At 48.6% G+C, this 27,349-nt stretch overlaps 7 protein-coding genes across 7 annotated transcripts; 3 read left to right on the forward strand and 4 right to left on the reverse strand.

The window, feature by feature from the left end:
- Positions 1-4,021: 4,021 nt before the first annotated feature.
- On the forward strand, positions 4,022-5,560 carry DSM5745_05408 (uncharacterized protein; the record flags this gene model as incomplete). Its single annotated transcript, XM_026747424.1, has 1 exon — positions 4,022-5,560. The coding sequence occupies one exon, from the start codon at positions 4,022-4,024 to the stop codon at positions 5,558-5,560; it is 1,539 nt and encodes a 512-aa protein (XP_026603256.1).
- A 949-nt stretch (positions 5,561-6,509) lies between these two features.
- DSM5745_05409 (KAR9 family protein) lies at positions 6,510-9,533 on the forward strand (the record flags this gene model as incomplete). Its single annotated transcript, XM_026747425.1, has 1 exon — positions 6,510-9,533. One exon carries the CDS (start codon positions 6,510-6,512, stop codon positions 9,531-9,533), a length of 3,024 nt encoding a protein of 1,007 aa, XP_026603257.1.
- A 206-nt stretch (positions 9,534-9,739) lies between these two features.
- DSM5745_05410 (GNAT family N-acetyltransferase) lies at positions 9,740-10,550 on the reverse strand (the record flags this gene model as incomplete). The annotated part of the gene is made up of 3 exons (XM_026747426.1): positions 9,740-9,931; positions 9,986-10,095; positions 10,157-10,550. The coding sequence occupies 3 exons, from the start codon at positions 10,548-10,550 to the stop codon at positions 9,740-9,742; spliced, it is 696 nt and encodes a 231-aa protein (XP_026603258.1).
- Positions 10,551-11,941: 1,391 nt separating this feature from the next.
- On the forward strand, positions 11,942-12,736 carry DSM5745_05411 (S-adenosylmethionine-dependent methyltransferase; the record flags this gene model as incomplete). The annotated part of the gene is made up of 1 exon (XM_026747427.1): positions 11,942-12,736. The coding sequence occupies one exon, from the start codon at positions 11,942-11,944 to the stop codon at positions 12,734-12,736; it is 795 nt and encodes a 264-aa protein (XP_026603259.1).
- A 548-nt stretch (positions 12,737-13,284) lies between these two features.
- On the reverse strand, positions 13,285-13,825 carry DSM5745_05412 (mRNA splicing protein SMD1; the record flags this gene model as incomplete). Its single annotated transcript, XM_026747428.1, has 3 exons — positions 13,285-13,589; positions 13,682-13,731; positions 13,812-13,825. The coding sequence occupies 3 exons, from the start codon at positions 13,823-13,825 to the stop codon at positions 13,285-13,287; spliced, it is 369 nt and encodes a 122-aa protein (XP_026603260.1).
- Positions 13,826-14,225: 400 nt separating this feature from the next.
- On the reverse strand, positions 14,226-17,034 carry DSM5745_05413 (uncharacterized protein; the record flags this gene model as incomplete). The annotated part of the gene is made up of 3 exons (XM_026747429.1): positions 14,226-14,708; positions 14,765-16,609; positions 16,672-17,034. The coding sequence occupies 3 exons, from the start codon at positions 17,032-17,034 to the stop codon at positions 14,226-14,228; spliced, it is 2,691 nt and encodes an 896-aa protein (XP_026603261.1).
- Positions 17,035-17,715: 681 nt separating this feature from the next.
- DSM5745_05414 (uncharacterized protein) lies at positions 17,716-20,466 on the reverse strand (the record flags this gene model as incomplete). Its single annotated transcript, XM_026747430.1, has 1 exon — positions 17,716-20,466. The coding sequence occupies one exon, from the start codon at positions 20,464-20,466 to the stop codon at positions 17,716-17,718; it is 2,751 nt and encodes a 916-aa protein (XP_026603262.1).
- Positions 20,467-27,349: the final 6,883 nt, after the last annotated feature.

A 27,349-nucleotide genomic window follows, 5' to 3' on the forward strand; every position in this document is an offset into this window, starting at 1 on the left:
AAATAATAAGCATTTAAATTTATTAACTTTAAATTTATTAATTATTTATTATACTTAAATAAACTAATTAGTTTAAACTAGTTAAACTAGTATAATATATTTTAATAGGGCTTATTAGTCCCTTATATAGCAAGGCCACCCTAAACCTTGCTAGCTAAAAAAATAAGTTATTCCTAAGTATTAATATATTAGCTTATTCCCAGGTGTTAATATATTAATACTATTAGTTATTATTAATATTATGCCTTTGCGCTTATAAAGTACTATTAGTTACTATTTTTTTAGTTAACCTAGGGTATGGCTACCTAAAAATTATTATTTATTATTACTTTATATTACTATAATATACTGCTTATGCCTTTACTATTATATAAGGGGGGTATATAAGGGCATAGCTTAAAGTATTAATAAAACCCTTTATTATTTATTACCCTTTTATATAAAATAAATAATGTATTACTCCCTAAACTTTAAATTAAAATAAAATTACTTGTTTAGCCTTATAACACCCTTTAGATTAAATTTTTATAGCTAATAACTACCTAAAACAGGCATTTAGGCGTGATATATATTTTTTATAAACTAGAAATCTTTACTATAGTAACTTTAGTTAATTAGTATATAGCTAATAGTAAAGCACTATTATTTTAATAACCCTTTTTAGCTTGGCCTTAAGCTAACCCCTAATACCCAAAGGCATGCCTAAAGGCATGCCCGAAGGTATAACGCCTAAAGGTATAATACTTAAAAAAAAAAGCTTTAATATAATAAGTTTAAAAGGTTTAGGGCTTTAAAGCCCTATTCTAGTAATTTAAAAGCTATTAAATATAAGGTATATTTTTAGTTAGGTGTGATACCAGCGGTTATTAAGTTAGTATATTTATTAAAAATAAGCCCCTAGCTAAAAAAATTTAACTTATTATTTTTTTTTATAGCACGCTAAAATAATGCATATTTATTATTTTAGTAAATATGGCTTTTAGACCTTGGTACCTTAGTATTTTTATATATACTATAAAATAGGGGTAGTAAGTGTTTTTTAACTTAATTTTAATATTTTAACTTACCTTAATACTATAGCTAGAAGCGCTAAAGCTAAATTTAATTATAAAAAATATTAAAGTTAAATTATATAAGTAATTTTAAAGTAAGCTAGCTATTTTAATAGTATTATTAGCTATTAATATATTATAAACTTTAGCTAGTATATTTTTTAAGGTAAATAACCTTATAAACCCTAGGTACCTATATTTTAAAATACTAGCATAAAAATATAGTGCTAAAGTATAGTAAATTTAATAAACTTACTAGTATAGTATATATAAAAGCCATGCCCTAAAGGATAGCTACTTTTAGGGATGCTATATTATTTTCTTGCCTTAAAAAGGACTTTATATCTTAGGTTTACCTTATAATAATAAGTTATTTACCTTATTAAAAGCTTAATAATTAAAGCCTATTAGCTCGCATAACAGCTGGTTAAATATAAAAAAAGGTAAGACACTTTCCTAAATAAGCTAGTACTTAATATTTTAGGTAGTTAGGGTTTATAAGGCAGTCCCTGCTAGTTATTAAATTTATTTACTATTATATTTAGCAAGGGCCCTACTTTATTAGTACTATTTATAAATAACTATTTCTTAAATACCTTTATTACTAAAATACTTAGGGCTAAATATTTAAGTTAGGACTCCGGGAACCACCCCTAATACTAGTAAATATATTACTAATATTATAAGTAATTAGGAACCCCTTTAAGCCCCTGGGTATATTAAGAACTTAGTAGGACTTTTTATCTAGTATAGGTATATTTATTTATTACTTTATTAATATATAAACAGCCCTTAGAACTTTTTTAATCCCTAGTATACCTTTAATTTTTAGTAACTTTTTAATTTTTAATAACTTTTTAATTTTTAGTAACCCTTTAATCCCTTGGAAACTAATTAGCTATAAAATTATATAAAATAAAAAGGGATATAGCCTATAGGTTAAAGGCTGGAGGGCTATAAGCAGGTAAACTAAGTAGGTAAATTAAGTAGGTAACTAAGTATAGGCTATTAATATTTTATAAACTTTAATATTAAAAAACTTACACGGGCTTATTTTAATTTACTTTATTATATAATTTTTAACTTATAAAATATTTTTACTAGGTGCTTATATAGCTATTTTTTAGGGCTTTACTAGGCTAGTTTTAATATATGCTTTTTGTTAAAAGGCAGCTATTTATAACCTTTGGTTAGGGCCTTGCTTTTTTTTATAATAAGTATTACCTTAACTATTATTATTAAAAAATAAAGCCAGCCCCTAAATTTATATTACTACTAAATAAATACTTTTAGCCCAGGGGCTGGCCCCCTAAAATTTAATAAATTTATGCTTTTTATAAATATACCTGGCCTATTACTTTTTTTATATACTAGAGTAATAAAAATCATAACTTTATATAGTTATTACTTTCTTAATAATATATTTAAAAAATATAGCATAAATAGGTACCGCCCGTGGTACCCCGGGCTATAAATAGCCTTTTTAATATTATATTTTATACCTGCCCTAGTTAGCTTGCTTAAGTAATTTTAACCTAAGAACTAGTAGCTATAGCTTAACTAAATTTTATAGCTATCCCCCCACGCTGTAATATATTAGGATATTTAAACTATACCTAGTATAGTATTATACTTCCCCTTAAAATTTAACATTTCTTATAAAAATAGTTATACCCTTAAACTATTTAATAATAATCCTATTTAGCAGGGAACCCCTTTAAGCCCCTGGTATATTAAAAAGTTAGTAAAACTTTTTATTTAATATAGGTGTGTTTTTTACTATTATTAAAGATTTAAGAAAAGATTTTATTATACTTATAATAAATAGGCTTATAATTAGTAATTTATAAATCGCCCCTAGAGCTTTTAAGCCCCTAAAACCCTTAAACCCTTAAAACCCTTAAACCCCTAGAATTTTTAAACCCCTAGAACCCTTAAACCCCTAAAACCCTTTAAACTCTTAAAAGCCCACATGTAAATTTTAGCAGGGGCTTAAGAGACATCTCCCCTGGATATTTATTAAAAAACTATGCTAGTTTTAAAATTTAATTACTAGTATTATTAATAGGCTTTTTAGCTCTTGCTAAAAAAGGCTATTATTTTTTAAAGCTTTTTTACTTAATATATTACTAGGGATTATAGTACTAAAACTAACCAGGGGGTTTTTTTAATTAAAAAATAGTGCCATGCCTTAATTACTTTACACGCTATTAATCACGCGGGATAAAAATATTTTAGTGCATAATTAAGTTTAATATCCCCCCATGTAAAAATAAATTATTATATAAATTAATCCCCTTTAGTACTATAAAAAATAAGCTATAGTATTAATAGGAACTAGCTTGCCTTTTAATAGTTTATTAATATTAAATTACTAAGGGAAACAATTTACTAGCTCCGACCGCGGCGCTGCGCGCCGCGGCCTTCGCTAGTAACCGGATTGGTGCGGCCTGCAAGACGCGATGCGGTGTTCGTCCACCTCGCGTGGCGGGATGGCGATCAAGCAGATTGCACGGCATATCCTCCGTCAGGGGCATCGGGACGAAACAGATCGAAGAAGCAATTAACGGTCCAAATGCCGACGGCCAGATGTTTCTTTTTAAAGCACTCTCGCATCCACAATTCTTTGACCACTTTAACAGGGCGCGATGGACGTTGAAAAACAGAGACGCTACTATCGAATAGTTGACCCGCTTCCCCTTTAGTGCCGAAAAAGAAGCCCAAGAACCCCCCCTTTCGAACGTCTCAAGTTTGTTCTCGCCTGCAGATCCGTCACGATCGCCAATTTCGTTGTTCGTCTGCCGAGGAAACCGTCCTTTAATTACTTACATTAACCGTTATTTCTTCCCCGGTGACCACCTGTCCTCTCGTCAATTGTTGTCCTGCGATACATACAGCGATCACAGCCCGTCTATACTTATCAAACGTCTACTACTGTCATCGTATGAACCGAAACATACTGCGTCGCAATGGAGGATCCTACCGCGTTTGATGCTACAGCCCCTCCCGTCCGAGACTCCTCGCCCTCGCCCTCCGTCTCTCCAACGCCCGCAATCTCGTCCTGCCCATCACCTGTCCGTACGTTCTCTACAGTCTCTTCGTTATCGGCCTCGTCTGCCACCTCCGCAGATGCCAGGTCTTCAGTGTCAGTCTCCACACGGAGACGGGGGTATATCCGGCCTCAGGGGGCGGAATTCGCCGCCTCCGCAAAAAACCGGGAGAGCGTCATGAGCCTGGGGAGCATCGCCCATTTGCAATACTATTTCGCTCGGACAGGCCTGCTAGACGGCAAAGGCGGCAATGCGCGAGAATACAAGAAGAAGAGGCAAAATCCGGATGACGCCCCGCGATTACTCTTGACGCCGAATGCCCGTTTCACAGATGATCTTTCGATGAGCCCGACGGAGGAGGTGAATACCGATTCTGGGGAGGATGCATTTGATATTGTTGAAGACGGTGATGAAGTGATGCTGCCCCCTACTGTCAGCACCTATAGCATCAAGACACATCATATTCCGCCGCCTCCAGATCTGCTGCAGTTGCGGAGAGATCTCCTGAATGCAATATATAAAGCACAGAAAGAAATCGACACGGTATCCAAGGACCAGCCGTCACCGGACACTCTCCCACCACAAATTAATATTTCGCCAGACGGCGATGCAGAATCAGACGGTAACTCGCAACGACAGGCGGATTTGGCTGCAGCTCGGCAGAGTTGGGATGAGATCAACGGTATGCGCATTTTGGATGTCGTCACGCTTGCAATTCGCGCAGCAAAGATATACTATACGACTCACGAGTATCCGGAACGATTGGCATCCATAAGAAGCGAACGCGAGATCAGACAGGATCTGTTCAATGTCCTGGAGGTATTAAAGCGCTGGGCGGGGCGCAACTTCGAAGGCGGCTTCCGGGAAGAGGAGAAGAAGGCGGTTTTAGGGTGGATGTCCGATGTGCGCGATATGCTGTCGCAAGAGGCACAGCTTGAAGACGCGGAAGTGAAGGAGCGAGCATCGTGGACCTGGATTGAAGGCGACTGGACCGGTCGGGAACGGCAACGGGAAGAGGCATTCCTGGCCAGCCTGACAGGTCCGGATTCACCACTGCCAGCGTGGGCGGAGCCCGAAAATAGCTCACTCCCATCTATGATGCTAGAGCACTTCCGCGACGGCCGCGATCTAATTCGGATCCACAACATAGCGGTCCGAAAATCAAAGCGACCTTTCGGCGAGATCAAAACCTTCCATGAAGACGTTGCCAAGCCATATCGACAAGCCGATAACCTCCGATATTGGATAAAGGCGGCTGAACTCCGGTGGGAGACGAAGCTCGAAGTGGACGTGATGGGCGTCGTCTACGGCAGCAGTGACGAAGCGTGGCACCAATTCGACAGGGCCATTGCGGCTTGGTGTAAGTCTGTCCGGGAAGAGCTCTCGCAAGACCTGCGGGTCTTGAGGAGACGGGCGACTGCAGCTAGTGTTGACGGGCTGCTCGTGAAGACCTCTTGACAGTTTTCGTACTCTGCTTCTTTTACGGCGCGTGTGGCTTGGACGGGAGGGTTCTTTGGGACGTGGTCATTGGGACCACGTATTTTGATTCAGGATGACATTTGTTTGCAGTCCACACTGCCTGTATTTGATACCCCTTACTTGTCGATGACAGTTTTGGCGACGAGAATTTGGAGTCTGAGTCTGCACCTCGTACATTACTGTGCCACATTGCATTATTTGGTGATTGGTCAGATTAGATATATATACATCATAACAAGGATGTTTGCCGATGTCCTGAACCACATTATTCACTTGTTTCGTCTCAATTTTTTGGTAGAATGGTAGAATTACATGGGAGTATGAGCTCGGGGAGAAGGGGTTCCATGGGATAGGAATGCTTGGGCCTGCGCTACCATGAATGCTCCCTGCCACAAACCCTTGAGATGGAATAGAATAAAGAAACACAGGAGTGCAGTCTGAAGGAGAGAAGGGGAAAGCTAGTCGCAGTATAAAGCAGTGGTTAAGAAAGGAGCTGATCCCCTGAACGGACCCTGCGGCAATTCAGAGCCACTTTTGGAATCCAGGCATTTGGTGGTGGCGATCAGCAAGTGAAGAACTGCAAGGAGATGATAATTAAACGATAGTAACGGCTCTCTCCCCGTCTCCCCTCTCTCTGATCTTTCTCCTGCAACTCTCCTCTTCGATCCGGATCTCTGAGTACCATGTAGCCCGTTCGTTTCAGCTCAGAAAGCAGAAAAGAACAGCTCATCCACAGCTACAGTCATCACCCCACTTCTACTCAGACAGCGACAAACATTCTTATAGGGGCCGGCATACTTTGGGCAACGACGCATTCTTCACCCAACCCAACTGCATCATAGCGCAACTCTCACCTTCTCTTCGTTTCCCGCTTCAGTCCTCTAGCCCTCCAGATCCTCCGGGCTAGAGCGGGCGTGTGGCCGTACCGATGCGTGCCATCTTCTCTAGCACTCACCTCTCGGATACGGCTCCAGACACGTCCACGTCCGTAAACACGACGCAAGCTTCTCCGCCGCCACCACCTCCTCCTCCTTTAGTCTCTATTTCCTCTCCGGATGAGTCGGCAACACCACGTCGGATCAAGTCGAAATCCTCGCTGCGAAGTATTCGGAGCATCGGCAGCAGCAGCGTCCACGAAGACGACGGCAACGACGCCCAGTCTCCGAAGTCTCTCATCCGCCCTAACATTCTCCGCCGCCTATCGCCCGGCTTGGCCGCACGCGTGAAGCTACTAGACGGGAGCTCCAGAACAGCATCTTCTTCCCGGAACGCTGGTGCGGTCGGTCGGATTCCTGAGGAGCAGATTAAGGAGTTGGATAGTTTACACCAGCACGTCTCGGTCAAAGTTGAGAAGAAAGGCCGCGCGTGGAATGGGATCTCGTTTGTCAACAAAGCGCAGAAGCAACAACAAACACAACAGGAACAACCACCTTCGGACGTGCCCGAATCACCGGTCGCAGATCCGACCCCTGGGTTGGATCAGGACGCCTCATCCGATCACCTAGAAACAAGAGGAGAAGAAGAAGTGGAAGATACACCAACAGCTATGTCTGTTGTTGAGTCTGCTCCCGTACCGCTGGGCCCACGAATCAGTGATTCTAACGTGGAAGACCAGAACGAGGGCCCGACAGATTACGAAAAGTACATTCAGAAGACCAGCGAGCTCGAAGCGACCGGCGCACCTCCCCCGCCCCCGAAAGACTCCCCTCCTGTCCAGTCGAGCGCATCGTCCACTACCCAGTCATACTTTAACCCTCACGGTCTACAACGGACGTCATCGGTCTACTCAAGTACCAATTCGATCTTCTCCTTCTCCCGATCCTCCTTTAGCAATCAGATTTCCCAACTCACCTCGATTTCCCTACCGCAGCCCTCGTCGCTTGAAGCTAGCATCGCATCGATATCGAACGCTCCGGCTGCAGTAAAAGCTTTGACCGGTGCCGCTGAACAGATTCAAATATGGATCAGAAAGGCATCTAGTGTGCTTAGCGGTTTGGATGCGGAGGATGATGTGGTCTGGGCGGCCGCCGCTGGACGCGAAGGTCTTGATGGCGTGGACAAAGCAATCACAAAGTTTGAGAGCCTGGTGAATGTCTACGTAAAGGCCATTGAAGATGTGCAATTGCGCGAGGACATTGCCAATGTCAGTACCGATAGCTTGGAGACGATTGTTAGCCAGATGGACACCATATTACAGAGCTGGGCGAAGATTAAGTCGCGGCTTCGAGCAGTGAAGGAGCAGGTGGAACTGGCCATGGAGTGGGAGGAATTATGGAACAGTGTTCTCGGCGAAGTGGGCGAAGAAGTTGAGGAGCTGGAAGGGCTGGTATTTGAGATGGAAGCAAAGCGACATTTTAACTTGGCGAACGAGGACACTACTGGACTGGATATCAACGAACTTGAGACCATCGTGGAAGAGACACCTTCCGGTGGAAGAATGTCAAACAAGCGTTCCAGCATGGGATCCCTATATCCTGCGCCGCCTGCTTTAGACAAGCCGATCATTCAGACCCCGCAGGACGATTCAAATCACTCGAACCTCGTGGAGCTTTTCGCCCGCCTCCAGCCGTTGCGCGCTTCGCTTGATTTCTTGCCTATGAGACTTTCCATGTTCCAGTCACGCGCTGAGAGAGTTTTCCCATCCGCTTGCACCGAACTAGTAGAGCGCCGCGACAAACTTGAGAAGGACTACAAGAATCTGCAGACAGATGCCGAAACATTGAGGAAAGAGTTGGAGGAAGACCGGTGGATCATGGTCTTCCGGAATGCTGGCTCCCAGGCACAGAAAATGTTTGAATCTGTCGAGAGAAGTATCTCGAAGCTGCAAGAGGGTATCGAGACGGGCATGCATTTACACAACCCTGCAGGCATGACAAGTCGAATTGAGAGCTACGAGGCCAAGAAACAGCACTACGTCCCAGCCATCGAGCGAGTGCTTACAATCACACAGAAGGGAGTTAAAGACAGACTAACTGTTAATGGCGAGATCCTGCGGCTTCTCGCAAACATGGCATCTAAAGTCGACGCCTTGAGCGCTAGCATCCGGGTGATGGACGCGTCGCTAGAGGATATTCAAGACTTTAGAGCGCAGCATATGCGTGATTCCATCTCCACCGTTCTCACGATAGACAGTCCGGCCACGAGCAGTCTTGTTGATACCCCAGGCAGCTCACCCGCATCATCGGTCATCATGACGCCTGCGAACAAGACCAGTCGGCGCGGCAGTTCCGTTGGCTCAGCTGCTCGGACGTCCACCGGCCGCCGAGTTTCAGGACTGCCGCAGCTCGCCTCTAATCTGACTGGCAGAAAGTCCAGCAATCCTAAGATCACTCCGAAGACAACACTGACGGCCCCGTCACCCACGCCAGCTGCACGAAAAACGCCACAGCCTGCACTTTCACCCGCAATGCTTAACCGACCACGATGGAACGGCAGCACCAATACCAACGATCTGGATGTGGGACATAGGTACAACAAGCCTTGGACGCCGTCAATGCGAAAACCAGTCGCAACCCCTCTTAAGACGCGCTCTTCATCGACGGTTCCGCCCCGGGACTCATCTGCGTCCCCTGTGCCACCCACCGCCAGGTCTACGAGTCGTATATCAAGTCGCTTAGGCTTGCGCAGCCCTGGTCGCACGGCCTCGCCGTCGCCTGGCCGCTCCATCCTGGATCCTCCTCCCTATAGCAAACTCCGACGTCCGGCTGGAGCGGAGAATATGTCTAACGCGCCGCGGAGCCGACAAAGCTTCGCAGGGACATCCTTCAGTCGCAGTGTCTCTCAAGACCAGGGCCGAAGTGAGAGCCATACGAAAGCCGCTCGGCCTGGAACAGCCCTCGGGCACTCGGGAAGCCGCCGCATCAGTTTGCTACCTTTGCCGCGGAACCGCAACAAGGACAATACCCCATCAACTCGAAGCAAGCTTGCGGAACGGCCTCCCTGGCGTGGTTAGTGCCGGGAGTCTACCGTATTGTCGATACCGCATTGTCTATCATCTGCTGTGTCAGAGTTCATATCTCATCTTCCGCCCTGTATTATCTCATGGTCTTTCGAGTTACCAGATTGCTTCGATGATTCCCCTTTTGCAGAGATACCAGTTATTTAGCGCAATGTATACTTTATATTCGGTGCATGGAGTCTTCTTCAATTTGTTATGAATTAAGCCTTGTTTGTTACATCTTTTTCTACCAGGTCCTTTCCAATAATTAATGCATCAACCAAGGCCTCACTATTCGCCAATCTTGCGGCTCCCGGCACACGTCCGATCACGCTGAACCCAAGCCTCTCCCAGATCTTGACAGAAGCAACGTTGTTCTCGAACACGAGGTTGAAGACGGAGTATTTGTAGCCCTGCCGCATATTCATCAGCACTAAACCCCTGGAGCTCTGGATTGAGTAACCTACCAGCAACGGCGCAAAGTGCAGATATGCCTTACCCATCACCATGCCCACACCCTGATTCCTCGCCGCATTAGTCGTCAAGAATCCTGCATTGCAGACATGCGAGCAGCGACCTTGTCCCCGTTAGCGAGAACACCCTTCCCACCACAACCAAGACTAGATGTAAAGACATACCAGGATAATTCGGCTTGACATAAAACGTCCCCAGGCACTCCTTCTCCCAGTCCCTCTCGCTCTCCGCACTCAACCCCTCACCATCGGGCTTATCAAGCAGCGCCACAACCCCAAACATGCCGAACCAGTACTCGCCAAACGCCTCAAGCTTCATCGGCGTTTCCATGGGGTACGTGCATCCTCTCTCGATCTCGGCGCTGAACTCCGAGTGCAGGAATTTCAGCAGTGAGGGTGGGAGAGACGAGGGGCCGTTTGTTATGGGGTACAGTGTTACGTTTTCGTCGGTCTTTGTGGTGCTTTTGACGGGGGTGTTGAGGGAGGGGGATTTTAGGGAGAGGAGGAGGGATTCTGAGGGCGCGATCTTTGTGGTTGGGTCTTCGAGGATGGAGGGCATCTTGATGAGGATTAGATATGACTGGATTGTTGTATGGTTGTTTGTTAGAGGGGACTCAGGGAGGGAAGTATATAAGTGCAGGATGTCAAGCGTAGGGCGTGGGATAAGGGCTTATAACTTTATATGCTCCAGTTTCTCCACTTGATTTTTGGGATAACAATTGGAGATTTCTTATCGGTTCTGTTCTGATTCGCCAATCCACAAGTGGTTCATCGGCTTTCCTCCGGATTACCTACAGACTGCCCAAGCATATACACCCTGGCCTGCATATAATGAAATGTCTTGATAGTCATCGCACAGCAGTTACTGCATGGTTTACAATACTTTCTATACGACAGTACAAAGAGGTATTCAGATATTTGACCATGGCCTATTTATAGTAGTTACTTTGTACTATGGACATGGTCGGTAGAATATAATGCTTATAACATGGATACTCGGACAGGTGGATCTTGCTTATATGCAGGCCAGAGGATGTATGTACAGAAATCGCAGTATATCTATCTTACAGCTAAACGCCGTTTTCAACGCCAAAGATGTGAATCGTCTAGTTAAGAGCTTCGAAGTCAAGAGGATATTGGTATAGCAGCAGCTGCTTACTTCTCCCCATCTCCCTCGCCATCTTTATTCTGAATTGTCTGCATCAACTCATACAGTTGCCCGAGTTGCTGGTCTAGAACATATGAACGCAGCCATTAGCCATTGAAGCTCCCTTGGAACGAGAACCCAACGCGAAGAGAGTTGACGTACCGCTCATCTTATTCAGCTTGCCCTTATCCAGCTTCTCCCCAATCCACGAATCCCCCTCCAGCTTCTGCGCATACAGCTGCCACTCCGTAAGGAACCCGATCTAAGACAGCGACGGATTATTAGCCATGCTCAAACAAATCACCACATATACCACATCCCGCAACCCCACCTCCCCAACCCAACATAGCCCAACGATGGTCGGAAGGCGAAAGGTAAAGCGACGTACAATATGCAATGGGTTCTCTGTATTCCGATGAGCGCGGAACTCGCTCCTCACGTAAGAGTCGCCCAGGATGCGCATCTCCGGGTCAAGCTTCCTGCGGTGTACGCGGAGAATGCGGCGGTAGAGCGGGATGGGCGGGAGGAGGGCGAGGGCTTCGCTGAAGCTGGCGGCGGAGCCCATGCTCGAAGGCGCGGCATACAGGAGACGGGTTAGAGGGCGCATGTTATCTGGTACTGTTCGACAACCTGTAGGCGATAACCGATCTAGTGGCGCAGTGGTAGTTGAGGATGACGACGGAGCCGCGGTTGAAGCTCATCAAGCGGAGACAAATTTCTCCGCATGAATATCAAATTATTCTTTTGCAACCTCCAACAAACTCCCTCCCTCCTATATCACCGCTCAATCCAAGGAGCGCAAGATGCTTCCTACGCCAGATACATCACACGTCTCCTTCGACACAATCTACGAACCCTCGGAAGACTCCTACCTGTTCCTAGACACCCTCTCATCCGCCTCCGAATCCGCCTGGCTGAAATCCCGCTTCCCCTCGTCCACACCCTCCCCGCTCCTCCTCGAAGTGGGCTCCGGCTCCGGCGTCGTCCTCGGCTTCGTAACCGCAAACTCATCACTGATTCTCGGCCGCCGTGATGTCCTTGCGCTTGCGACGGACGTGAATCGCAACGCATGCGCTGCGACGAAGAAGACTGTCGAAGTAGCCGTGGATGAGCGGCAATTGGGGCGACAAGAGGGCGAGGATGTGCAAATAAAGTCGAAGTCTGTCTGCCTGGCTGCTGTAACAGGAGACCTTTGTACACCCCTCCGCCCGGGAAGCGTGGACATCCTCCTCTTCAACCCGCCCTACGTGCCGACCGAGGAACTCCCCGCTATGCCGTCTACCGCTGATGCGACTACAAACGATGCGGAGCTATCCCGGAGCGCAAAGTTCGAGCGCGACTCGTACTACCTTTCCCTTACGTACGCCGGGGGTCGAGATGGGATGGAGACCACGGATAGACTACTTGAGTCAATACCGGAGGTGCTGGATCCGGACCGCGGCGTCGCGTATATACTGCTCTGCGCGCAGAATCGGCCGGCGGAGGTTAAAGACAGGATTCGTGGCTGGGGAGCGGGATGGAGGGCTGAGAGTGTTGGGAACAGTGGGGTGCAAGCTGGATGGGAGAAGTTGGTTATTGTGAGAATCTGGAGGGAGTAGCTTTCTATAGAGTATGATGATGACGACGTTATGATAGATTATAGATATAGATATGGATAGATGGATGGGTTTTGGAATTTCTCTTTGCATTATTTGCGATATTCGACCCTATGAGGATGGAGGGAGTCGACGTCTGCGCTGCCGTTGAGGGTCACGGGCTGCATGTCCCAGTCTGCCGAATACAAGGTCATTGGCACCTGTCTGGTTGCAAGACTGATTTATCGACCTTGATGTCCTCTTGCATTGCAACGTGCAATATCGATGTCTTGCACAGAACGAACCACGCTCCGGCCTCTGCTCCCAACTCCTGCTCTGCCCCAATAGCATGTCCACGCAGCCCACCACCCTCTGACCTTTCCCACCTAGCACAGTCGAAGACCCGCAACCCATTTGCAAACCCGAGCTCTGAGACACGTAAAAGCGGCAATGGCAACGGACATCAACCAAACAAAACAACTGTCGAATTAAAAGAAAAAGAACAAACTCCGCATCCAGAGATCCGATCCCAAATACGAAATGCACCCGTAGCATAGAATATCCAGCTGAGCTTAGAAACCACGACCCCGGCCTCGGCCCCGACCCCGGCCGCGCCCCCGAGGCCCGCCGCGACCACCACCCCGTCCACCGCGATCGGCCTCCTTACGCGCCTTGTTCTTGGGCTTGGGTGTGTCGTCGATGAGCAGCGTGTCGAGCGGCAGACTGTCCGGCAGGATGTAGTAGCGGATCGTGGATCCACGGATGTTGATCGTGTCGAGGGAGATCGGGTCGCGGCCCTTGGGCGTCATCTTGACGGTTCGCAGGGAGGTGTTCATTTGCGGGCTGACGGAGGTAATGGTTCCGTGGAGGATTGTGCCTACACGGAGAAAAGAGTGTTAGCGTTGGTGGTTACGGTGGTGGTTGTGTTGAGCGGATGTAGAATGAGCGAGGAAGAGGAGGCAAACAGACCATTTTTCAACTCGATGGTCACCGTTTCATTGGCGCACTTCATTAAGAATCTGGATTCGACGTGTTAGCTCCGGTTTCTTGCGGTAATGGAGCCGAGCTCGACGTGGAGCTGCGACGGGATTTTACGCACCGGACGAGCTTCATGGTGGTGAAGATTGCGGCTTCGCGCGCGGGAAACGAGAATCGACGAAGTTGCTGAAGAAAGTCTGTGTCGGACGAGTCGAGGTTTCGGCCGTCAACAGTGCTCCTTAGGTGATTGGCTTCAGGTTGATTTCATGTCGTCCATTTCGTCTCTATCGCGGATATCAAAAGCTGACTGACCGCCAAGTCACGTGCTTTGATGTGGAGGAATGAACTACGGACAAGGAAAAGACTAACTGGTGCAAGAGGACAAATTCGGATTGGCTATCTAAATAATAATCCAGTACGATGAATACATATAGTTCCAGTCAATCTGCTGGAAAATCGCTCCATGGTATCTCGCAGTCAACAAGAGTGTAAGTCGGATATCAACGCCTGCTTCACGCTTATACAGAAACCGGAATCATAAAACGCCATGCCGGGCTTTGAAAATAGCAATTTTGTCGTCATAGAAAAGAATCTCGCGCAAGCGGAAAGACACGCGCGGTCGACCGTAGTCGCTGTCAGTGGAATCATCATCTTCTAGCGACCTCTGATCTTCCGACGATAAGTCGGAATGAGAATCCATCGTGATCCCTTCATCATCTTCGTCCGAGTCTTCCTCGTTCGTCTCGGACCCGGCCCAATTTTCGGCTCCTGGAACAAAGCCTTCGCTGTGGATGTCGTCCGTTTCGGCCAAATCATACTCATTGCCCTTGCCTTCGAGAATCTCATAACATTTGTTCTGCATGCCCAAGTAGCTGATGCTGATCTCCGGCCGGAGGGTCACAATGTCAAGGACCTGCATGGCGAGCTCTTTCAGGTCGAGGTGAACTGGACGGATAATATGGGGGATGTGGAGGGCGCGAAGCTGAGGGATGTAAGGCAATCTTTGTAGGAAGTAGTGCTAGTGACAATGTTAATGAAATCAGATGCCAGGTCAATTGAAAGGCAATGTCTTACCCAATCCTTGGAGTCTATGGTCATCGACAATTCTCTTAGCTTGGGCATTCGCCCGCTTGTTATGAAGGTGATGACCTCTCGCGTGAACATCCATTTCCGCCACCGGTTATTGCTCATTTCCAATCCTGCAGGTGATCGTTCGGTACTGTCTACTAACAATCTGCTCAGGCTTGCCCGATGGTTCCGTATAACATTCCGGTATATTCCCTCAATATGAACAGCAGAGTCATGAAGTGGTGATCCATGGAGGAACACGGTCTCCAGAGTGTCCGGGCGAAGGGTGTCTTTGATGAAAAGCAACAAATACGGCGAAACGGCGTCGGTATGGATATGTTTAATCCTCAAGGCATATTCCGTTAGACTCTTGTCTTCCTCCTTGCCGGTGTGTCTCGGACCGGTGCGTGAAGCTGCAGAAGGAGCAAACCGGCGGCGAAGACCCCTCCACAGCTTTTCATGGCCTTCACAGCGGAGTATAGTGAGTGAGGTAATTCGGGTCCAGTCAATAGTGTCTAGTAGTACTGATGCAGAAACGGGGACGCGCTCTAATTCGAGAACCTCTAGTTTTAGCAATGGGCGATTGGACCCGGATGTGGAGGAGTTAGTTGCTTTCGAAGACTTTCTCAAAGACTCTCTTGGAGCTTTGGACGTGGGAATCTGTATTGGCTGTGTTCCATGCGGGCTCAGATTCGGAATATTCCCTGCATCGATGATATCCTGCGCTTCAACCAGATTAGGAGCCGCTGTCGCATTGAGCGTTTGCGCGGAAAAAGCCTCAATGAGAGTATGAACCGTGGTATCTGAGTCCGCGACTACAGTGACGTCTCCAGACGTATTGTCATCATCTGCTTTTGCAGGCTCCTCTGCTTTCAATGAGGATTCCCTGGTTGGACGACCGGGCCAGCCCAGTATCGCTCCAAGTACTCCACCAGCCTTCGGCCACCCAGACACGGTAGTGGAATCGCTCTGCTCGATATGCGTCCCTCCCTGTGGCTTTAACCACTCAGCCTGACAAACCTTTGAGGAGATACCAACACGCAGCTCTCTCAGTTTATCTCGCGAGCGTCCAATGAGCACAGCCATTTCCTCAAGGTATGATGGCTCATCTATATCAAGAACACTCAGATTCTTCAGTGGGGGCAGTATCGAGAGCGAAGGGTATTCTACATGCCCGTATTTCCGGAAAAGAGATGAGCTGGCAGTCGGCGGAACAAGGACATGCTGGGTCTCGGGAAGAGTTAATGAAGACGTAGTGGGAACTCCTGACAAAGGACGAACCGTGTTCTCAGAATTATCGTGCCATCGTATCCAAACATTCTCCAAACGACACTCATGCCCCCCTCGGTCTGCTAGCGACGATAGCGCAATCCATACGTCTCTTACGACGCCGGTCGGCATATCCCAAATAAAAGTCTCCAGGTTGACCATCCGCGCCACGGCTAAAGCAACGAGAGTTCCGAGCATCTTCCCAGTCTCTTTTGTGACTGAATATTCCTGTACCCAATCTGGCGGGCCGTTTCCGACCGAGAATTTTCGTGTATACTGTGCGAAGTAGTTGCCACGCCGGATTCGACCACTTTCCTGCTGAACATGCGATTGGGGGTTATTGCACTCGCACTGGGCACAAGGGCGTGCCACATGCCTAGCAGGTACTTCCCGGAATATGTCTTCTCCCATAACCAATGTCGCCAGGCCGTAGGAAAGAGCATCCACTCCCCCCGGGTGATCAGACTGTGGAAAAGCATCCGGCCAGACGATATCGAAGCGTGCGTACATCTGAGGGACTGCGAGGGAATGGAGTGCGGAGCAGGTAAGGGCCAAAGACGTAAGGTCATTCGTATGAGTCACCTAAAAAAATACATCAGCACGATTATTGTAGGGATTTAGAACGGTCTCGCAAAGGCGCATACCTCTTTGATGATGTCTTGTAGAAGATCCACAGGAAGGTCCAAAAGATTCAGACGCGTTGCCGCACCCCCGGGTTCTCCGACAGGTGCCGGGTCGCATTTCGTTGCGGTAATCTCCGAAACTTGGCTCTTCTCATCAACGCCGTTGGTGAGCACTGATTTTGTCGTGGGTACAGCGCGTCCATCTTGGATGGGGAGCTCGGATTCTGCAGCCTCTTCGGTGTGAGATTGGACCGACTCTATTTGAAGCTCTTCGCCTGCCGATGTGGTGCTAACGGAAGAGCCAAGGTCATCCTCTTCATCACATAGCTGGTCCAGATCAGATATAGCTCCAGTGTCGGCATAGGCGCAGCCAAGTTCGGCCATAACGGCGGGATGATACTGCGTCGGGTTGGCAGACCGGAACCATAAGACGGGACAGTGCGAGGTGATAGTCAAGAGTATCAAATGAAGGAAAAATCCTGCTCCTTGATGTCGGCAGGAAGCTCGAAATGGAAACAGGCGAATGTAAGAGGAACTGGCGAGGCTGGATTTCAAACAGATGAGCTTACCGTACCTAGAGCAGCAGGCAGAAAGTCGGCGGCGGGAAACGCTGGCAAATCACCCCGAACACAAAGGCAAAGCTACCAATCACAGAAGGCTGGACCAAGGCGGGCAAACGTTGTCTGTCACCCCAGGACCTGAACCTAGGGCTGCCAAGTCACTGCGTCGAGGCTCATCCAGCTAAGACAGGTAGTAGAGATCGAATGTCTTGTTCCATGGCAATTGAAGAAGTTATCTATAGGAAGTTACGGAAGAAGTGAAGCTTCTAAGTGACGGTTGCTGTGCAGGAGCTCCTCGGTCACGGCGGGGCATCAATGGGGCTAACCGTAGTGGGGGCAGCGCACGTGCCACATCACTATCTTACTGGATAGTCTAGGTAGAGTATGTATACTATCAGAACGTTCTGCGAGGATCTGAATAGCATAGCAAGAATACAACAAAAATCAACGCAGTAGATAGAACAATAGAGAACAAGAGTAAGCAAGAGTAAATAGCAAAAGAACATCAGCTTGCACCCTCTTTAGTGTAGAGTACTTCACAAACATGACCGACGAAACCCTCCACGCCGGAGGGCGAGGTGGAACCCTCTACAGATGCCAACGCAGCTGACGCTCCCGGCATAAGCAAAACCTGGGACCCGACTTCAACCCACTCAGCAGACGCGACGAACGAGAATGTTATATCGATTGAGCCTTGCGGGGTAGGCTCAGAGGAGCTAACCACTTCGTTCACATCCGGCTTGCTCGGCGACTCAGGGTCAAAGTTGAAGAACTCTGACTCCGCAGGCGACGGTGGAGACGAGAAGATCTCATCGCCAGCCAGAGCCATACATGTCAATTTCACCGTCGTTCGAACGTTTGCGATGTACGCTATCGCATTGCCACCTAGCAAAACTGGAGGAGATAGGGATGACGCGAACTCGCTGGAGGGGAAACTTGCTATAAAGCCAGTAATGGGTAGCAAAGGACAGGACTCAGGAGATATTGGCATGCTGGCTAGAATGGCACCCTTCCGGAACTTTCCCAGGCGCGGAGGTTGCTCGGCGGGCGTGGCACTCAAAGGCTCGATTCCGATTGTTCCCACTTGGTCCTCGGTCAATTTCTGGACTGACAGCCGAAGATTGCGAACACTGACAACCCGAACCTGTTGCCATAGCATTTGGGCTGGTGAAGAAACTTTCCCCGGGTATGAACCCAAGGGGATTGAGTTTGAAAAATCTCCAGACGAGGGTCGGCTGCGGTACGAGCCGTACTGCGAAGAATGACGGTCTGGACGAAGCCTCTGAGAGCTTGGACTGCTTCCATTTTCCAATGGCGCGGTGGATACGACAGGCCCAATGACCAACTCATCACCAACAGATACAGAGCCGTAACGGACTAAGCCACAGAGAACCACACCGTGATTCTGTTGGCACTGTTCTGAATATACCTTTGACGGTGGAATGGCGAAAACCTCGTCAACATCAAACACGCTCGCTGGGAGCTGAGGAACTTGTAGTGACTTCGGCATGCTAATGGTCCTGAGAGGTGGCCTGGACGGAATGGGCAGATTGCGAAGCAAGGCATGAAGTTTGTCTATGCCTGAGCCATCAACAGCACTTGTGAGTACAATTGGCACTGTTGTAGCCCAATCATGAGTTTTGTCTATGAGTTTCCTCACTTCTTCTGCATCTGCCGACTTGATGCGCTGCAGGTCTACACCTTTCGCAGAAGGGTTAGATTGTACAGGAAGCATGGCTGGCTTTTTGCCAGAGACTTTCAATGCCGATAATACTTTGGCGAGAATTTGTCTCAGACCGGCTCGAGAGGCAAGGTCCATCTTAGTAATAACCACGACAACCGGGATGTTTAACTTGTTGCAGAGCCCCAGGTACGACATCGCCAAATTGATATCCACTGGCTGTTCCGAAGAGTCGATGCCAAGGCTGAGAGAAGATTCTTCCTCGCAGGTGGCAGCAATGCAAAGGAAAACGTAATGAGGAGCCCAACTAACCAGTCCCCTTAACGTGGACTTCAGATAACGCACCGAGCCAGGAAGATCAGAGACGAAGGCTAAACGGCCACCCTCTGAAGCGGCGTGAATATCGTCCCATGCTGCGACGTTCCCCGAGGCATAGTTGACCACATCAAAGCCATCGGTGGATGCCGTTGGGGCGTAGCCGATAAGCTCGTGCGCAACAGAGCTGGTTACACCAGATGAAATTTCGTGTCTGTGTTTCAGTAGGCCCAGTCTACTCGTTCCCCTTCCATTGTCCAAGACAGACGATGTGAGCGTGCCCAGAAGGGAGGATTTGCCGACAGTGTTTGGCCCTGCGATAGAGATTCGAATCTGACTGGTGCTGGACGCGTACCCGTCCGGTATGGACTGCGGAGCGGCATCTGATGTCGACATCTTCTCAAAAGATTCAGTGATAGACAGTTCTGCACGGTAGTAGTCCCAGTCTGGACTAACCAACGCTTCCGCAACCCAGAGATCTTCAGCATGCACTTTGCCTAGATTGGCGTCCTCAGCGCCTGAGTCTTCAACCCATTCGCAATCGCCGACGACTACCCTGCGAAGAACTTCCACTTTGCAACCCAGACTGGCAGCCATGGCTTGCAAATTGGACAAGCTCTCCTCTAGCTCGTCATGGATAAGCCCTACAAACGTCCCGTCATCGGCGACCCCAATCTCATAGAGTGCACCCTGACTTTCTTCAAGACCAGGAAGCAGGCGCGATGGTTTCTGTGTTGCCCCCAACCTCGGCGTTGCTTCTGGCAGAACAGGAAGCACCAGATTGGCCGTAGTAGAAGAATGGAACGGCGACGATTGCTGTAGACGCCATAGCAACTGGGTTGTCAGCTGCTGCAAGCGCTGTTGACGGCTGTCTATCGAGCGGCTTTGAGGCAACCTCAGGCTCTGCTCCTCTACAGAGGATGCTGCGGGTGCGGGGCCAGATGTGGACAAGCTTGCGCGGGAATGGTAAGACCCACCCACGAGGTGGCCCGTGGACATTGAAGTATAGGGACGCCGAGGACGTAGAAGGAGATGTAGCTTATACTCCGTGGGACCTTCTTGGGGCTCAGGCTCCAGTTTCGAGATTCCGTAGTCAGAAAGGAAATCATGCCCTGCACTGTCCAAGTTCGTGCTGGAGCGGGTGCGGGCGGCCACGGTTCGATTGCCAGCTAAAGCCACTTGCGGAGTTGAAGATCCTGAGGTGGACCATGGCGAGGAGACCCGCGGGGGATCCGGGTCGTAGGTGAAAACAGATGCCATTTTGTATCAAATCAAGTCACGTCCAACAAAGAAGGGGTCGGATTAGGGTATTGATGAGTTGGCAAAAGGTACAAGGGCAGCAACAGGATCAGGCAAATATCCGCGTGCCTACACGTATGCAGGATATCAGTCGGGATGTATGTCGGCAGTATCTGAGTTCTTCACGTATGCTATGTATTTGGTATAGAGTCATCTTGAGGCGAAACTAGACAGTCTGCGATTGAGTTAGGACGGAGAGTGGGTGTAGGCACACAATCTGTCAATGGTTGCAAGATTCCTATCAGGAGAAAGCTGCGACACACTCAAAGAAGAAGGATGATCAAAAGATAGATGCCATTGTGAAAAATGAGTCACAAGATGTTTGAGGCTCGATGGACGTCTCATTGGCGCTCTTGGATGACACGACGTGGTCATGTGACTTTTAACTTCAACTACCTATATGACGTAAGCATTGTACCACGTGTGAGCAAGGGTCCCCTGTCGCAATCGCTTTCATTCATAAATTTGATGCAGAGCTTTGGGAAGTTAGATTGCCTATCCCACTGAAGTAAGAGGCTCTCATGTATAAAGCATTCTTGAGCAGGTTGCGAGGTTCAATTCTTTGCGCGCTAACTGTTAGGAAGCACGGACTTGAGAAAATGAAGGGTGGGTCTACATATATATATGTCTCTCGGGCAAAATCTCCTGAAGCTATCTTAATTTTCCCGTGTCTCCCGAGCATATTTAGGTCAAGAAAGGTTGCAACTTTGTGAGAAAGCCCTATATCCAAATGCCGCAGCTGCTAGGAATTAGTCTAATTTACGCAGATACTAGACCATCCTTTGAGTAGAAGAAATTAAGGCCGATATTCCATCTACAGCGCGTCGTTCGAAGATTATAGAGACTCATCGAATAATGAGCTGGGACAATGGCAGCCAAGTCATTGCGCCTTTTCAGCGGCTTCAGATAAATTCTAGTCCAGTATAGTACCCCCAAACACCGACGCCCGACAAGATCATACGCCTTATTATCCTTTCCTAGCCCTAACTGTATATTCAATGGGCCACCATGCAAAGAAGAAGCGAGCCCTTGATGCTCGTCCTCAGCATATTCCGCGCGGAAGACAGGATATGGTCCGCGAAATACCGTATATCGTGGAGCGAGTTATTCATACGGACAGAGGGACGTTCCGTAGATCTACCGCTCACGGGAAGGTTTTCTCTAGTGAGAAGTCCTTACTTCGAATCTCAGGTCCCCTTATCGATCGTCCTTCAACGACTGGACCGGTCTCTTCCGGATGCCTTGCATTTTCCTTGAGCGAGGTGAATATTCCTCGCAGTGGAACGTGTAAAAACAGCACCACAATCGGGGCACTCTGCCTTGGTCACAGCGCCTGATTTCTCCCTTTGGTGACGCAAAAGATTGCTGAATGTTGAGAACTCGCGGCCATTACACCCGTGCTCCCAGCATTTTGGTTTTCGTGGAGTTTGTAGTACTCGGTATGGCGCTGGGTCTGTGGAAGGAGGTCCAGAATCGGGCGACGAATAGACTGTTCCTGAGGACGGGAAAGATTGTGGGTGAGGACTAGCGGCCAGCGATCCGGTGTTTGAGCTGACAGTTCATGGAATGTTAGTGTGCTGCGTGAAAGGGTTAGATCAAAGGAAAGCTTACGGCATTGGAGAGCCTTGAGCGAGATAATACTCTGAGTTGACTAAATACGAGGGTGGCCTGACTCGCCGTATTAGCATCGTGCCACCAGCACTTTGTTGAATACAATACTCACGATGAGGTAAATAAATGCTCTTGCATCGGTGGGGAGCTCGTGGGAACTGAGCTGGTACTGCTGAATGAGTATGGTATCGATGTACTGGTCAAGCCCGTTCGTTAGCCATTGGCGCCCGGGATCAGCCAAGTAAACCAGTGCAAGGATACCTTCTCGGATGATGGCGGTTCTGTGATGCACCGGTGTGCTGTGAATAGAGATATTGCGAAGATGAAGGCCCGGGTTGGTAGTAATTTGGGGATGCAGAGGGATGGTGCGAGGGGTACCCTACACTTGCAGGGTACCCCGGATGTGAGGAAAGTCCATGCGGCTGTGGAAAGCTCTGTTGATCCATAGATATAGTAGATGGGTGGAGGGGTTGTGGCGATCGGTGTTGCCAGCTGTAATCTGTCTCAAGTTAGAACCCAGCGCAACGAACGACAGAGCCTGCATTCGACCGTACTGGATGAATTATGTGCCATGTTTATGTGTGACTCTGCGAAAGCCCTTCTGACTCTCTGAAACGGCCTATGCTCAGTTAATCTATGACTCTCACGCCCAACCCGGCTGCTGGTGGGCATAAGACTTACCGTTCGCTTGTTGCGTGAGGGCTAGCTTATGGCCGACAGCGAGCGTCGAGACTCTGACCCTAAGAGTAGATGGGAGAAATGGATTTGGCTTCAGGAAGTCAGACAGCCTTGGTCGTTTAATTGCTGGAGACCAAGTTCGGCCCAATGTGCACGAGGCGCCAGTGAGCGAGATTCGGGGCTGTGCTGATTTCCGGGAAGCCTGGAACGAGGATCGAAAAGCAATGCCCTATCGCCTCAATAGCCAAAGTGACAGTGACCAGTGGAGTAAGAAAGAGAAGGAGTGTCTGAGCTGCATCACTGAGAAAGTAGAGCTGGTCAGTTTCCGGACACTAAGATGAGCGCCCACTCTCTGGTTCTTTCGTATTAAGGAGGGGTATGCGAATTTGATAGATGGCCTCCCTGACCCTGGAGTAAACGGCGAATATAAAGTAGCAACATCATAGGTAGAATGATTTAAAAGTGGCAGTAACCCAATACTTTTCTGGAGAAAAGACAAGGCGCAAGTATGAGACAGGTGGATCAAGTATACAAACCAGAGTTGCAGCGCACAAACAGACAGGGGAAACAAGCCCAACTGTCAACGAGGGAAGACGGTGAAACAATATAGGAGACAAGAGGACCTACATTATTGTTATTGATCGAAAGCTCGTAGCTTGAGCACCATGAGGAGCGGAGACGGTTGGCGTTCGGGACTCTAAACACAGCAAGTTGAAGCCATCCCCAGACTGGTCGGAAGAGAGTATTTAAAAGGTCCACCGCTGGAAAGTGAACAACAGCCTGGTATAATAATAATAAAGGATGAACAAGAAACGAATAAGCGTGAGTCGTTCCGGACCGACTTAGTTCGCCTGTTGGAGCCTTATTATGGCAGCTCAGCTTACTCCCTGAGTCCCTAATAATACCCATTCCTATTCCCTATGCTCAACGCTCTTAATTATAATTCTTTGGGCGGACTTGAAATTACAGTCTTGGCACCCAGATTTTTCTATTATTTTTGTTCACATTTTTTGACGTGGATATTTCGTTGCCATCTACTTGAATCAAGCCGTGACCTTGAGGATTGAACTTCTTCCTCGTCATCATCCAAGTTCCAGATCCCAACACCATCACACAGCTCAAACTCACTGCTCTCGGTAAGTTTATCTCAATTCCCCTGCACCCCCAAATCTTTCATCTCACGATACTTGTTTCTCCAAGAAATTCACACTCTGACTGGCCAAGAGACGTCGCGAGACAGCGGGACATCCACTCGACAGTCAATACCTTTCCCTGACCATCTTTACGAGATCGGATACAAGGACGAAAGCTGGATACCGAAAATAGTTTGCGAGACGATTATTGGCAACGGTCGCGCCTGGGATCACCACATGAATATTTTTGTGTCTTGTCACTTGTCAGACGGTACGGGCTACGGGCCTGGCGCCCCCGTCCGCCGTCAACCACTTCCTTCTGGGCCCGAACTCCACAAGCGGGATAATGGAATGGAAGAACAGCGCTAGCCGCTAAGAGCCCAGCAAACGGGGACAGGCAGCCAGGCTTTGATACCCAGAGCCTGGGAGAGCCGGGGAATTGAAGCTCCAGCTAGGCCTCAGATGCTCCCCGAGTCCCCGGCCTATACTATCGAACGGGCAAATAGTAATACTGCGAAGAACGTGATCTCATCGTTATTTATTTTCAGCCCCAGGACAAGTATCGAGACCCACTAGTCGCTGGTTCTAACCGTTTTCCTCCATATTCTGTCCGCCGTACGCCGATAGCCGTTTACCAGTGATGTTCTTTCTTTTCTCATTTTTGCTTTTTTGCCCGGTTATTCTTCGCTCTCCAGTTCCCCTGGCAGGCTGGTTCGCTCCATGCCCCCCCTGTTCTTTACGAGCTTGGAAAGTTAACCATCATAGACTTCCATTCGGGGAGATAGAAAGCCTTTCAGCCACGGAGTATATAGGCAAAATGCTTGATGGGATGATGCCTGATTACACGAGCCTCGCGGAGTTGTACAAGATCGCCGTGTGACGGAAAATGCGGTGCGCGATCTGGGCCACATGGCGATAAGCAACGGACGGCTGAATCAATGATAATTCCTGTCTTTGGAACAAGGTATCGGTTGGTTGGAGTGACTGGATGTGTCTTTCCAACTGCCGGGAAGCGCCTGGGATATTGGTGGGGAGAGCTGTAAGGCGCTGACACTTGTCGCCTCGATTCCCTGCTTCCGCTAATCAGCGGCTGGAACCTGGCGGTGATACTGTTGGGGTCTGCGGCTGCCAGTCGTAAGACTGGTTTGGATTTCTCCTAGCTGCAGCTCGCATCAGAACTTTTGGTGGCGGCGTTTCGCCCCCAAACTTAGTGCTAGCCAGCCACACAGGCTAGTCTTAACGCTGACCCAACAGCTGCTTTGGTTATCACTTTACCTTTCGCTCATGAGTGCGACGAAGCGAGACGGGAAGGATAAGAGTTCTAGCAGCTTTCTGGATCCTTGTGCAGGGGCCAAATATGCACAGGCCTCAACTCATACGCGGTAAATCGGTGATGCACCTTTCTTGAAAGCGTCAGCATCTCGAAGTATACTGCCAGAGCGCGTTGAATTTTATCAGGTACCCCATCTCGGCCTTTTCAAATATATATCATGCACGAATACGATATCACATGGCCAGGGCCACAGGTTCGATGCCAGCATTGGCCAGCTTATGATGAAAGCGCCGAGGCGGAGGCTGTCAGACGAGACTTTTCCACACGCTTAGCCTTCACCCCTTTTCCAGCGCGGAATGAGGTCAAGATGATAACTATTATCGGAACAGAGAGCGGTCCTGAGTCCTGACAGCCCGGGTAAAGATCAACTGGGACTAATAACCAGGAAACTTCCAACTCATAAGCTCTCCCTTTGTTCAACGCAACTATTGCTGTTGATGGCAAGTTCAACGGGCCACTGCCACCTCCTATTCCGTAATGAAACTGCGTCAACGAAAGTCAATTAAATTGATAGCCCTCCCCGAGTACTTACGCAGTACTAATTACCTACTGGGCTCTTGTGCTGACAGCAGTGACAGGTGACTAGTACGCCGTAGACTACCGGAAATACATCACTGGCAACTCGTTACGTGGCCCACTAGTCGAGCTTATCGGCCCTTTTCTCTTTTCCCGATTAGTGCCTCGTTCTCGAATGGTCTCGTTCTCCACAACAGAAGCCGCCCAACCGCTCGGTCTTAAGCACTACTGAACTAATGATTGGGGCCGTTTCTCGGCGACGCGTTTCCGAAGAGACCTATGAGCGTGATCAAAGCTCGCTTTTAGGCGGCTCTGATTGATCCAGTTCCAAGGTGACAAATGCTGCCATGACATACTCCGATGTCGCCTGCTGGTGCGCCTGTCCAATCGCCAACATTACTGATGATGATAAGAAAAAAAACCACTTGATGAGCGCGCATCGACACCCCAATATTAGCCGCCTGGGTACCTCGTATTTTTCTCTTGTGTTCTGGCTCTGCACTAGCTCATCTTGATTCGCTGTGTTAACGGCCACGCGGGCCAGGATTTGACGATCGGCTTGGGTTCCACGTGCTGTGGCACTTTAATCGATCCTGCTGGGCCTTTTGAACTTGCTTGACCCCGGACCCCGGAGCCCTACGGAGAGGGTGGATAGCCAGGAGGCCCAGGACCCATGTCTACGGAGTGTTCGGCCCAGGGCAAGTTACTATCTCTCTTATCTTGATCGGCAGGCTTCCGACTTCACACAGGAAAGGCTTTCTCGTTCAGAGAATCGGGAAGTCCAAGGGCTTATGCCCTTCGAATCTGTTTGAACTCAAGGGTTTGCCCGCGGCCATGGCTGGAAACGACCCCCACGACGGTGTTTTGTTCGGCTCGGCGTTGACGTATCCAGATGCAAGCGTATCAGAGCCCTGTCTAGGGTTTATTTCCCCCAAGCCATAGGCAATAAACCAGAGTCCCTTCTGTTCCTGAACTCATCTCTTTCCGGTGATTGCGATTGGTTTCAAGCAAATGGCATTGCCGTACCCAACAGCTAATGGTAACTAATGGGTAATTATCACCTTGTTTCCATCGAATGGAATGTGGTGTCGTACACCATGGAATAATGGCATTATTACGGCGATTGGGCCGAGCATAAACACTCCATCTGCCTTGCGACTGACGGTGTGAACGCGCCTCTACACGAGAACCTTGCACGCCACCGCCAATAACCGTACAGCGGAAGGATGATCCTGGTGTTTGGCATATGACAAGGGCATTTCCGGGGCTGCAAGTCTCCCCTGACTTGGCTTCTGAAACCACTTGAAGGAAAAACATGTCCAGGTGAGCTCTTTAGCCATAGAGTCTGACTACCATACAGCCGAAGAGGCATATGAACTCATCATTGGCCTCCAGTATGTTATACACTGCTCGTATTATTGCGCCGCCCGTCTTATCCTTATGACTCGCAAGTCACGACTCGCGAGTCATACAGCATGGGCCCCATCTTCACCGTTTTACGAGAACACGAAAACATCGCCAACAGCCATTGGGTACGTACCGAGTAGAGTTGGTGGCTGGCAGGCGAACTCAT

This window comes from Aspergillus mulundensis (genome assembly GCF_003369625.1).
Source record: "Aspergillus mulundensis strain DSM 5745 chromosome Unknown scaffold_5, whole genome shotgun sequence".
Classification (NCBI taxonomy): domain Eukaryota; kingdom Fungi; phylum Ascomycota; class Eurotiomycetes; order Eurotiales; family Aspergillaceae; genus Aspergillus; species Aspergillus mulundensis.